We start from the raw sequence: 13,065 nt of genomic DNA, 5'->3' as shown, positions 1-13,065 counted from the left end.
CTCTTGAAAAAAGAAGAGTTAGGGGGGAACTGATTGAAGTGTTTAGGATTGTAATTTTTAATTTATTTATTTAATAGTTTTAGCTTAGTTTAAAGGATGGGACAGCTAGGATGGACCAATAGGTCCCTTGTTGTCCCAAAACATTATGTTATATTATAGTTTTATGTATCTTCAAAGTCTTTCCATGACCCTTTCATACATTCTGACAACCCAATTTTAGGTCTCAACCAAAGAATGAAGAAACTCTGCCCAAGAAGGAATGAAACCCTGAAACTAATATAATTTAGAAGTAAATCTACCATTTATTTGTGCCCAATAATATATAATGCTTTTTAATATAATGTTTTATAGCTTGAAAAATTGCTTTCATTTGACCATTTAAAACATGTTTGTTCTAATTTTTACTTGATGTATTTATATCATTTGTTATCCTTTATAAATTTTATATGTAGGCTTTCAACAAATGTTGTGTTTGCAAATTTTAAAATTCAAGAAGTTGTTCAAGAACACAAGGATAGGTTTCATTACCTTTTTATATTATTTTTCTGTCTTTAATTGCAGCTGTGTAGCCAATATGCTTAGACTCGTCCAAAATGAGGGACTTTATTCTCACATCCAGATAAAAAAGTATATTGGTGAAAGGTTCCGAATTAAAGTTGGACTTCCTTCTTGGTATCCAGATGAAAGAGTGACTGACTTCTTACTTAAGTAAGCTTTTTTTGTGTGTGAAGTACTTCACACTTATGTTTTTTGTATTTTTATATTAATCCACATTTATATATATATATATATATATATATATATATACTACAAGATAATTTTACCATTTCCTAATAAGATGTTTATGAAAAATTATAGATAGTTTAGAGACATAACTAGATTTGGTGTATACCACGTATGCATACTGTAGCTGTTTTACACGGTTGATTTTCATGAGGGTAATTTAATACTTCCTTATTCTGTTAGTGAAAGAAGTACATGAACATTTTAAACCTAAATTTATTAATTATTGTATGAACAGTATATTCATATTAAAATAAAGTAGAAATAATGTTCTGTAATATAACCCTTTTTTAATGATCATTCCATTTTATTACTGTTTGGAGACCATATATCAAACTTAGTTTAAGACTGAACTTCAAAGCATTTTGTGCACTTCTTTTAGAACTGATCTATTTGCAATAAGCAAATTGCTTAGTAGCATTTCAGGTTGTAGACCATTTCACATTCTTGGGCTGTTATAGGAAGAGAATGCTGATGTTTGCTAACTCTTTGTTGGATATTGGAACATATCTAAGTATAATTTGTACTTAGAGGTTTAACAGGTTTGTTTTTAAAATCTCTTAAAATTAGAGATTATTCACTTAGGTATGGAAGAACCAAAGTGACTGTGTGTGTGTGTGTGTGTGTTTCAACTGTGGGGACAGTAGTAGGATGTTCCTTTTTTTTTCTCAAAAGGTTATAGAATTTCTTATGAAAGTTAATGTTAATGAAGTCTAGGGGATAATAATTTTTCTGTAACACATGCATAATATTTGTGTAAAAAAAAGGATGACTTTCTGGTGAGGCAAAAGGATGTTAAAATTTAAATCAAGTTATACTTGAATAATTTAGGAATATAACTTAAAAACTCAGCCTACAATCCAGTATAGGCCTTTTGAAAACTAGTCTCATTATGTTGAATGTAAATATACGAAAAATAAAGTTTATGTTTCCGATACAGTTACTTACCTCTTCTCACAGTTCCAGTTATTCTCGATTTGACTGCCGTCTAGTGCAAAAGGGATTGCTCACCACTAGCCTTGAAATTCCCACCTAATTACATGTGTATACCACATAGCTTAGCTGCATTTAAGCATGCAAATTAGCATACGACAGTCCTCCACCAATAGGAGTGCAACAAACTTTCCTATTGCAGTTGACTCCCTCTACACAGTTGAATCCAATCTTCACTTCTTGATTTTGTACGACGGTGTTAAGACCTAGTGCTTAAAAACTTTTTTTTCTTCCTTAGAGCATTTTGAAAATAAAGTTGGATTTCTTTATTTGATCGTGAATTCTCTTTCTCACTTTATTACTGGTAGTCAGTTAATATTTATGAATTCACAGTTTAATAATACGATTACAATGCCTACTGATGGTACCAGCATTCAGCAGCCCATGACATTGGCTGCAGATGTGGCATTATCAGCAGAGGAAGTGTCAGCCATAGTTTGTTGGGAGATGGCTTGTGACATGTGGGCCAAGAGATCTGATCTACAAGCAATTCTGCCATTACCCGAGTCACCATTTTTTGACTTGATATCAAAGATATGTTGTGTTTTTCTTTGTCACCTATGTCATTTGATCACTCCCTTCCTTATTAACTTCAGCACCCAGTTCTGAGTTTTTGATTTTCCCCACTTTGCCTGATATTGGGGTCCATGCCGAATGTTTTGCAGATCAGTTACATGCAGGGGTTAATATGCCATGCCCCAATGTACTGCAGAGGAACATACACTTGCATGTTATTGGTCAGCAAACTCTTAAATCATTTGAGTTTTGTCAGAAAGACTCTCCCTCCTTTTCCTTAAACCTCCTGCCTTATCTCCTGTCCCAGTTCCTTCCCCCTCAAGATCCTTTTTTCTGCCAGCATCTCACAGAAGTGGTTAAAGACATTCTAATCAAGGGCACCATCAAACAGATTTGTTTTGTGCTTTCAGGATTCTATTCCTGACTTTTTGTTGTCCCCAAGAAGATTGGGTATTGGCATCCTGTTTTCAATTTCTCTTACCTGAATTGTTTTATTGACATGCCTTAGTTAACCATGGAATCATACCTGTTTTCAGATGGGCCTTTCCTCGAGAGCTTTTCATGACAAGATTTTATGTGTCTAATGCTTATCTTCAAATCCATATTGTTTAGGCTTCCTGTCATTATCTACGTTTTGATCATGAGGATCATGTTTACCAATTCCAAGCTGTTCTTTTTGGGCTGGCATTGGCACCTTAAAGTTTCTGTTTGGTGGTCCGTTCATTTGCCTGATTCCTACAGTTTTGTGGGCTCAATTTCCATCTTGATGAAGACGACTGGCTTCTTCTGGCTCCATCCTTTGCAGAGTCTTCCACATACACCCAACTTCTCATCAGAGAAGCTGCTCATGTGTGTTGGATTATCAAAGTGGAGAAGTCCATTATCTACCCCACCCAATCTCTTGTTCTTCAGCCCAACTTCCTGTGGTGGTTAGACAGGGACAATATGACATTGGGGATATGTATTCCTCCTCCCCATCTGGATATCGACGACCTTACACATGCCTCGTTCTCAAGGTGGGATTCATGCTGAAGTACACAGGAGATCTTGGGCTGTTAGTCTCACGAGGAGTTGGGTCTTCACATCAACCTTTTTAAACTCCTTGCTGATTGTTTGGTGATGGTTCAATTTCTGTCATCTCTGTGGGGCATAACAGGTATGATTCATTTCGACAACTCGACAGTTGTCTCTCATATCACCTGACAAGGGAGCACATGATCCCAGTCCATATGTTCCTGCACTCTACAGCTCCTCTTCTGGGCTCACAACCAATGAATTTGTTTGCTGGCTTCTCACATACCAGATGCCCTCAGTCTTGTTGCAGTTTGTCTGTTCTGTCCTGACAAGATTCTACCCACAGAGTGGTGTCTTGACCCCAGCTATTACAATGGTCTTAGTTTGAAACTTTCCAGCTGTATGCAGTTGCTACTCATTTGATTGTCAAACTTTCTCTCTTTTGATCCCCAGTTCCACATCCTTTTGTTTTTGCTGTGGATGCCTTCATCCAGGATTGGAAGGTCTCTGATACCTCATCCTCAAGCATTGGCAGTAGATGCATTCTGTCAGGACTGGTCAGGTTAACATCTGTATGGCTTTCCCCCAATTATGCTATTTCCCCAGATTCTGACTATGGTTCATTCCACTCCCTGTCAAGTTCTCTTGGTTGCACCATATTGGCTAGCTCAAACATTATTTCCACTTCTTCAGTATCTGCAGGAATGTCCATGTCTACCTCTTCCACATTGGCAGTCTCTTTTGAGACAACCTCGATCAGACATTCTCCACCCAGATGTTTGGAAAGTCAATCTTCATGCTTGGAAGTTATGCATTCCTTTGCCCAGCAAAAGGGTTGAAATTCTAAGATTTCTTTGTATTTAACTAAATCTCTCCATAGGCCAACAATGGCCATTTGTCAATTGAAATGGAATACTTTTCATCAGTGGTGTATTAAAAGAAATTTAAACTCTCTTCATCGTAAAGTATCTATCACATCCAGTTTGAGAGGGGTCTTACTTCATCTATGGTGGCCCTATATAAGGCATTTTTATCCACTATTTTTCAGTATTCCGAATATTGGAAGATTTTTGAATCCTCAGTACTATCAGGTCTATTCAAATCCTTTCATATTCTTCACCCAAACGACCTTTTCAATTAACGAATTGAGATTTTACAGTTGTTTTACATGCATTGTCTCATCCTCTCTTTGAGCCCTTAGCTTCGTGTTCTTTGTCTCACCTTTCCCTTAAATTGTATTTATTGTTGTTGTTGGCTTGTGGACGTTATTGGTCGAAGTTGTTTGCAATCCATTGCATTGGATTCTTTATCATTCCACAGTTGTCCTTCTTTACCATGATAGGTCTTCTCAAGACTCTAGCAGCCAGGGAAGGGGAAAGATCCTTTTCACCAATCCATTTGCCAGCCATTCCTTACTTTTATGACCTCTCCGATCTGGATCGTTTGTTATGTCCTGTTATGGCCCTCAAGTGTTATGTGGCTCCTACTAACTCATTATGAGGAAGCAGGAATCGATTGTTCATTCATTGTAATTCTTCTATTTCCCATCATTTATCTCCTATTACCCTAACGAGATGGTTTTGTAAATTGATTCACATGGCCTATAATGGATTATCATTATAGGAGAGGAATCTTTTGCATGTCACATCTCACCAGATTCATCATATCTATATGTCATTAGCCCCCTGATGGAATTGCCCTCTGGAAGACATTGTCCGAACTGGCATATGACTACTCCTAATACTTTCCTATTATTACTTACATGATCTCGCAGTTTTCACTTCTGATGGTTTGGACTATGCGCTATAGCTATTTGGACCACATATGTTAGATTTTAACCAGATGTATTTTCCTCAATCACACACACTTTATTTCCAGAGTCCCTTTATTTTTCACTGGATCCCACTCTGTGACGAGAGTTGCTCAGGCAGGTATGCTTTCTTTTGAATTCCACACTATCAACCACATTCACTGTAATTACTACAGGTTGCAACAGGCTCTGTAAAAATGGGATGTTCCATAAGACCATCTAGGCACCTACCAGATGGTATTACCTTATTATTATGGACCGCTACTCATGGACTATCATGAGTAAAGCTAAATAGGATCTTGTCCATCCCTACTTGATCTTCAAGTTGAATAATCCCCCCCCCCCCCAACATTATTAGTGGAGCTCGGGAGTCCTTACCATCCCCAGTTGCTGGGATGGCAGAGACAGGGACTTTTCCTCCAGAGTGTTTGAGTGTGTTCCTCCGCTCTTGGAGAAAAGGGCGAAGTTGGGGGGCCCTCATATTCAGGTCCCTGGATGTTTTTCTTAGATGTAAGAATGAATGGCACCAGCCTCTGTGGGAGCCTACTCGTAATTCCAGTTCAGATTTGACACAAAGCTATCCAGTTGGGGGTGCATGTCCCTTCTTTTTGATCAATGTCGGTTTCATATATTGTTCGTGGAAGGAGGTCCGCTATCTCCAGATAATTCCACACATAAAGTGGTCCCATCCTAGGTCCTTGGTTGAGTACAGATTCCACATCCTCTCAATAATTCCAGGGGAAAGAGGAATACTCCTTGTCCACTTGGTTGGGGAGTGAGGATGAATGTTCATAATTCCAGACTGGATTAGTTCTGTTCCTTTGGTTGAGTATGGCATACACGATCCCATCATTCCAACCTGACGTGTTACCTTTTGGACTTTTCAGGTGGAGGAGAAAGTTTGTCCACTTCAGTGTTGCTTACTTTCTCATCGTGATTCTGGTGGTGTGAAGCACATCACCCTATGGCTACAGGTTGGGATCCAATCAAAAGTACATATATATATATATATATATAACATTGCAGTTCAATAGCCCTAGCCACCAACGTGGGATATAGGTACCACGACCCCTTAATTCCAACCAGAGATGTGGAACCTTGGCTAACTGGTTGGGTCTGGCCTATACTGACGATTACTCATATTCTATTCCACCTTTGATATAAGAACCGAGTTCCAGGTGAAAAGCACACCTGTTCTGGATGTAATGGGGCTCCTCCACTCTTGTACCATCTTTATCTTGATACACTCCTCTTCTGTACAGATGCTTTCTGCATAGTACATGCTTGCACTCTCCCCTCCACCTTCTCGATGTGGGATTCTAGCTATAGTTTCAGCAGAGGTAAGTATGTTTTGGAAGTTAACATTTTCCATATCTGAAAATGTATTTCCAACAATACTTACCTTATCTGACACTCTCTCACCCTACCTACCCACTAAAAGCTGGTTTATGTCTCGAAAATATGATTACGTTATCTGAATGAGGTGCATATATGCAGTACCTAGATTGAGGGTGCATTGAAGTTGGTGGAGAATTTTGCAAATTAGAATTTGCCAAGTGCATTTGAGTAGGGTATAAAAGACTGGAGCAAGCATTTTCAATGCTTAGATGGGCAAAGATTGGAAACCCTGGAGACCAAGAAATTGCTATAGTGTCAGCAGAGGTAAGTATTATTGGAAATACATTTTCAGTTTAAGAAAATGTTAATGTTAGTGTAGGAAAATATTAACTGTCATGTTATTTATTAAGATATTCAAAAATATAATTAGCTCAATTAAAAATTGGATTTTAGGAACCCACTTTTTAGAAAATAAAATTAAGATGGGTAGTTAAGTAACCACTGTCTTTCATAGTAGCATAAGAATGAAATTTTCAGGCTAGGCTCTGGGCCAGAACCTGTAGGAATTCCATCAGTGCTTTCATAAGTCTTGTTACTAAAGTGCTGAATTCCAGTATTTTTGAGATACCTCTGAAAATACCATTAATTTGATAAATCAGAGTAGTAATCAGATCAATAGTTTCAGAGAAAGGAATGTTTCTTACTTAAGTAAGGATTTAATATCAAAACTAGTCATAAAAAAAGGTTTATGAAACTTCAAATCATTAATACTGTTAAAAATATAAAGCCATCACTAACACAACGACAAAAACAAGGAATTTTTTTTAATAAAGGTACTTAGAAGTATATTTAGTTGAATGTTCCCAGGTGGTGAATAAGAGACCTAATAGATTTAGCTGCTTTTTTGGGGGGGTAAGCTATATATAATGCCAGGATGAAAACCAGTAGGTATAAAATGATTGTAAATTTCTCAAACAAATATTAAACAAAATTGTTTAATTTCAAAATCTAGATACTATATAATGTCTATAGACTTCAAAATTAATTTTCAGAATACTATTGTGTGGCTTTATAATGTGAAAAACTGAATTGTGGCCATTGACACTTTTTTCTTCACTTCACCTATCCAAAGCACATTCACACCAACAGTTTGTTTGATACTTTTCACTATGGTATAGGTCCAGCTTATCTCTCTTTGGTTAACTTTTGTTTATGTTTACTGATGAAGAGTGTAATTCTCCAAAACTAGTATAACCCAATAACACACATTGATCAAAGTGTAGATTGAACTTGACCTCTCTTGAACTTAGACTTCAAAATTTAACAATTTTCGGAATACTGAGTTTTTTATTATTTTGTATGTGTATACATTTAAGTATTTGATTCTATATAAAAGTGCTAATTTTTATTGCCGTACATTTTATAATTGACTTTCCTATATATATGTGTGTGCTAAAACAATTTGTTTTTTCTCATAATAATGCATGATTGTTGTTGTTTCCCCCTCTTAAAAATCTTTAAATGACATATATATAATGTAAATGATTATTTATTTTGTACATTTGTTTCTTAGCAAAATTATGGTTTCCTAATGGGGTTTCAACTGTTCATTCAGTTGAGAAATGGAATAGTAGTAATGGTATAAAGGTGTTTGTTTAGAATATGGAAAAAAAAACTTGAAGTGTCTTTTATATTTGAACTTTCTTACAAATTTTAAAAAACACAAACTTATTACATAATTTTTGCAATTTAAATGGTAAGAACCAATACTTAAAACAAAGAAAAAACTTGTTAATAACAACACACAACATTGCTGCAAAGAATTTAGACAGTTATTTGTTGGTTTAATTTTGTACATATTACAAATATACTTGAAGAACACAACAAAAATAAACATTAAACAACTTTTAAGAATTTAAACCTATTGAATGAGCTTGATTACAAAGGTTAGTTTTTGCCCCCTGTTTATAACATCATCATGATTATGTCTGCATGCCATTTATACAACAAGAAAAGCCTCAGAAAAAGTTTTCCTTTTTTTTAATCTTCATCCAGTATTATTTAGTCAAGTTATTGAAACCTTTTGAAGTGCTTTGAAATGAAATTGTTTGGGACAAAATTAACTTTTGAAACCACTGTGGTATACTTAGCATTTTTTTACTTCATTCTCATCATAGTTATAACCACAATAAGAAACGTTTAGTTTATTCTTAGGTAAATGGATCCTACTGAAATGATTATAAGCCTATAATGGCATAATTGTTACAAAACCTTCTAAAGGAAATAGTTTTTTTTTAAACAACATTATTTTTCATGCAGTTTACAATAACGTTAGACACATTGATTCTCATCTTGATATTTTACAAGATAAATATAAAATTTAGGAATTTTAAAACCTGCAAATAGGGATCAGAAACAAATAAGGAAACAAGGCTGGAGATACTGTAGACATTATTTACTCAAACTACAAATCCCTATATTTGACTCTATCAAATGTAATTCTAGGTAACAGCATGAAGCCAAAATAGGGGTTTGTAGTTTGAGTAAATAACATCTACAGTATCTCCAGCCTTGTTTCCTTGCTTTTTTTTTACAGTCCCTATTTGCAGGTTTTTTAAATTCCCAGTATTCTATTTAAAATCTTTTTGCTGGCTTTTTTATGCTCAACTATAGGCAAAGGATTACTTGATATAGTAGTTACCCTTGTACAATGTAATGATAATATACATAATGAGTAGCCAGCTGATATGGTTCATGATGATTTACTGTAGGTATTGACTATTTGATTGCATTAGTTCAAGACGTAAAATGTTAAGCTGCTGCTGGAGATTGTCATGGAGATTTGTTTGAGAATATAGTGAACATTTATAGTTTCTGTGTAACTAAATTCTCTATATAGAATGCATAGCAATGGGCAAATATATGTCTAGACTGTAGCGTGTATAAAATTTTACCAGTAGAAAAGCAGTTTTTTTCAAATAAAATATATGCATCTAAAACATCGACTCCGATTGTATAGTGTACAAAGCATAGAGTATCTACATGTTATATTCGTCTAATGGTGTGCAAACTGTGGGATGTGTTCCATAAGGGGATGCAGAGAGTCAGTAAGGAAGGATTCACAAGAATGATTATAAGAGCATTTAAGTTATATCTGGAAAGACAAATTTAAGTATGAAGAAGCTTTACAAACAACCACACAAATATTATTAAGTAATATAGCAACAACAATAAACATGGAAGAATGAATGTACAGTATAAACATAAATAGGTTGTAAAAGGTGAGGGTTGGGTCACAACAATATAAATGTTTAATAAAGGGAACTCCATAAAAAAATTGTTTGTGCAGCACTGGTCAAGGCCTTTGCTTGATTGATTGAATCTTAAGCTGTTATGTAAAACACTGATTGTCTAATTGTATTATCTATTTGGAGTTAATCTTCTTGCTATGCACATATTTTTCTGTGCATGCCATGAGGATTTAGTGAGTTACATTCAAAATTTAATTAAACTACCTTCTTATCATGATATATGAATAAATTTGGCATTAAAATGTAGCTAATGATGTAGCATAATTTTCATATCCTTCAACCTTATTTGGTTACAGAACCATCAAATAGAAAATCACATCTTCTCTTTCAGAAATTGCCAATAGTTTTCTCTGACTTTAAATACTATATTATTTATAACCAATAAAAAGCCAATGATTTAATCAATCAAATGACGTATTATATTATGTTGGTTTCTGTATAGAAAATTGTTATTTTTTTTTCAATTCAAGCTTTATTTGCATGGGAAACACATTGAAGAGCTTAGATGAATTTTCAACAGCTTTTGTTGTATAGTGAGAAAGCCAGAGAAATTTTTGATAATTATGGGCCATTGTCTACTTTTTACATGTTATTATTCTATATTCTTTGGTGCATTATGTAATTAAATAAAAAAATATTTAGTGCAATAATACTGTTACTATATAGAAGTAGGGTTAAGTGTCACTGCCAGTCAACAGCAAAAAACATTAAGAAATAAAGACACAGGTAAATACGTTATTTCTAGTTTTTCATGTGTGTTCTTTATTTATTATTATAAAAGTAACTCAGATGTAAAAATTGGAAACTTTTTAGGTTAGATTACATAAAAAAATAATTATTTTCACGAGTTATGCTTGTGAGTAGCTCACTCGTTACATAATTTGATAACATAATGTGAGTTCTACACTCACTAAGTGATTTACAACTTGTATGGTGGGAATATTAATTAGATGTGGTTCATAGGGCAATAAAACAATAAATTCCAAGTATAAACTAATGTATACTGTTATGAGTATAATGCTACAAAGGATAAACAAATGTAGTTTCATGTTCCAATTTTAACTCCTTCCTGAAAGAAAGAAAGAAAGGGTAACTTAGATTTAGTTAAATTTTTTTAATATTTTTTTTTGGTGGTTATGAGATAAGTCAAATTGACCAACGATGTATAGATTAGGGTAGAGAATATAACAGGTAAAATATGAAGTTTTACTGAAAAAATATTTTAAATTTGTTTAAAAGGTTTTAGACATTATGCAAATGAAATTTGAGATTTTTGAGATGAAGAAAAGTATTTTTAAGCTTAACATGAAACCACTATGCACTCAGACTAGTCAAAAAATGACTCAATATTTTCACAGACAAATCTTTTGTAAAAATACTTCATTAAACAAAAGGGAATCCTCAATAGCCATGGCACTTGAAATCCTTTTAGGCGGGATTAAAGTAATTTAATCTATTAGACCTTTTGTTTTCCTTTTTATTAGCTATATTTTTGTGCACCAGCAATACCAAGCATGGGGTGCACGTATACCAAGTTCAATTTTATTACTCATTAGGATCTTTACCAGCCTACCCTCAATTTGAAATTATTTTAGGCAGGATTAGAGTAAATTAATCTATGAGACCTTAGGCATGGTCAAATACATCAGGCAAAAGGGTTTGGCCACCTGAGTCCAAAACTGTAATTAGTCTCAATCAGTCAAGAGATGATGGAGCTATGACCTAAAAGTTTGTACTTGAAAAAAACAATAACAAAAACTCAGAGCCATTATATGAGCCACTATACCATAGCTAAAAATATAATTATCTTATAATATATCTTATAATATATAATAATATATATATATCTTATTATATATCTTATAATATAAGACTTCTAATGTTTACTGAAATTCTTCAAAATTTTGTGAAGGTACACTTACTGTATTAAAAGTTATAGTATGGAAACAGTAATGAGTACTCCATTGTTATGAACTTGGTCAATTAGACCAAGCTCATAGAGTTAAACCTTTGTATTAGACCAGATATATGGATGAGGCAGCTTGAGCTTTTGAAAATCAAAACCAAGTTAATTGTTTTCTTGAATATCATAATAAACAATATGGCAACCAAAATTTACTGTATAAATTAAAAGTGTTTTACACTTACTTTTTTGGACATATTTGGTTCATGTGATGAAACTGATTTCAATGTTGAATGTTTCGTCAGAAGAACTATACTGGGTTGTATGCTAATCTTTCAACTTTTTTTTTCTTTCCTGAAATCATAAGATATAAATTAATTAAAATGTTCAAACCATTTTTTGTTTACAAGAAGAACTTTCTAACATTTGACAAGTGCATGAAAAAATGACTGTCCTCTTTATTTCATCAACATCAGCAATCAAATCAACAAGCTTTTAAAACATTAACTTCATGTCACTATTTCTGCAGCCAAAATGTATTGTAACTTTCACTTACCCACACTTTAGTGATGAATTTATGCTTGTTCAATTTCCAAGTAAGATCTTTCCTTAGATAACAACTTGGATGTGTCTTTTCAAAATTCAAATCAGGCTTTCTTATTTTTTCTCCAGCAAAGATAGTATTATTAAACTCTTGAGATCACTATGTTTGTAACTTTGTATTCAAATGGCTATATAGACTCAACACTAGGTGTTTCCAATAAGGAATTGTTGAACACACAACATTCTCATCTTATAAAAAAAAAAAGTCATAAATCTTTATACATGCCTAATACATTAAGGAGCCTTTTACAGTCATGACAATCAGCCTAATAATATGCAGGGGTCTTCCTGTAGTGTGTTTTGTTAATATTAATTTCATTACTTCTCTGAAATTGATAGCTTTAAACTAAATGTATATTTTTCTTTTATTTCAAGGCAGTGTATATGTGTTCACCTAGACTCAAATGTCCATAAGTTCAATCTTCTTGTGTAAGTATAAGAATTATTTATATAAAAAAATTATAAAAATGTTAATCAGAAGTTTTCTTTTTATAATAGTGCTCAAAATAACATAAACTTTTGTTATATATTCTTTGTATAATAGCCAGTGAAATATGAGATTGTTGAAGCATTGTTATTTTAACATGTATATTTATTAAGTTAATTATTTTTCAGGAAACTTGCCAAAATATTGATTAAATGATGAACAAAAATATTTTTTTTGCATTTATTAACATGAAGGTGATTAGAAAACAAATGTATTAATTCAACCTTCCTACACTTTTAATCATTATTAAACTTTAATATACAGTGCCTTGCAAAAGTATTCATCCCCTACCAATAATGTCACATTT

At 33.5% G+C, this 13,065-nt stretch overlaps 1 protein-coding gene across 2 annotated transcripts in view; it reads left to right on the top strand.

Annotated features, from left to right (window-relative positions):
* The window catches only part of LOC106462981 (DNA-directed RNA polymerase I subunit RPA2-like), a 130,597-nt gene that overhangs the window by 40,243 nt on the left and 77,289 nt on the right, over positions 1-13,065 (top strand). The window contains exons 3-4 of one of the 2 annotated variants that reach the window (XM_013922951.2): positions 562-708; positions 12,647-12,700. In XM_013922951.2, coding sequence (XP_013778405.2) covers positions 562-708; positions 12,647-12,700 — 201 coding nt within the window. Of the gene's footprint in view, positions 1-561; positions 709-7,157; positions 7,163-12,646; positions 12,701-13,065 lie in introns of those variants that run through there. The other variant, XM_022390386.1, reaches the window with a different exon arrangement.

Source organism: Limulus polyphemus, unplaced genomic scaffold (genome assembly GCF_000517525.1).
Source record: "Limulus polyphemus unplaced genomic scaffold, Limulus_polyphemus-2.1.2 Scaffold1293, whole genome shotgun sequence".
Lineage (NCBI taxonomy): Eukaryota > Metazoa > Arthropoda > Merostomata > Xiphosura > Limulidae > Limulus > Limulus polyphemus.
Note: the sequence above shows the minus strand (reverse complement) of the source record. Positions and strands in the feature narration are given on the sequence as shown.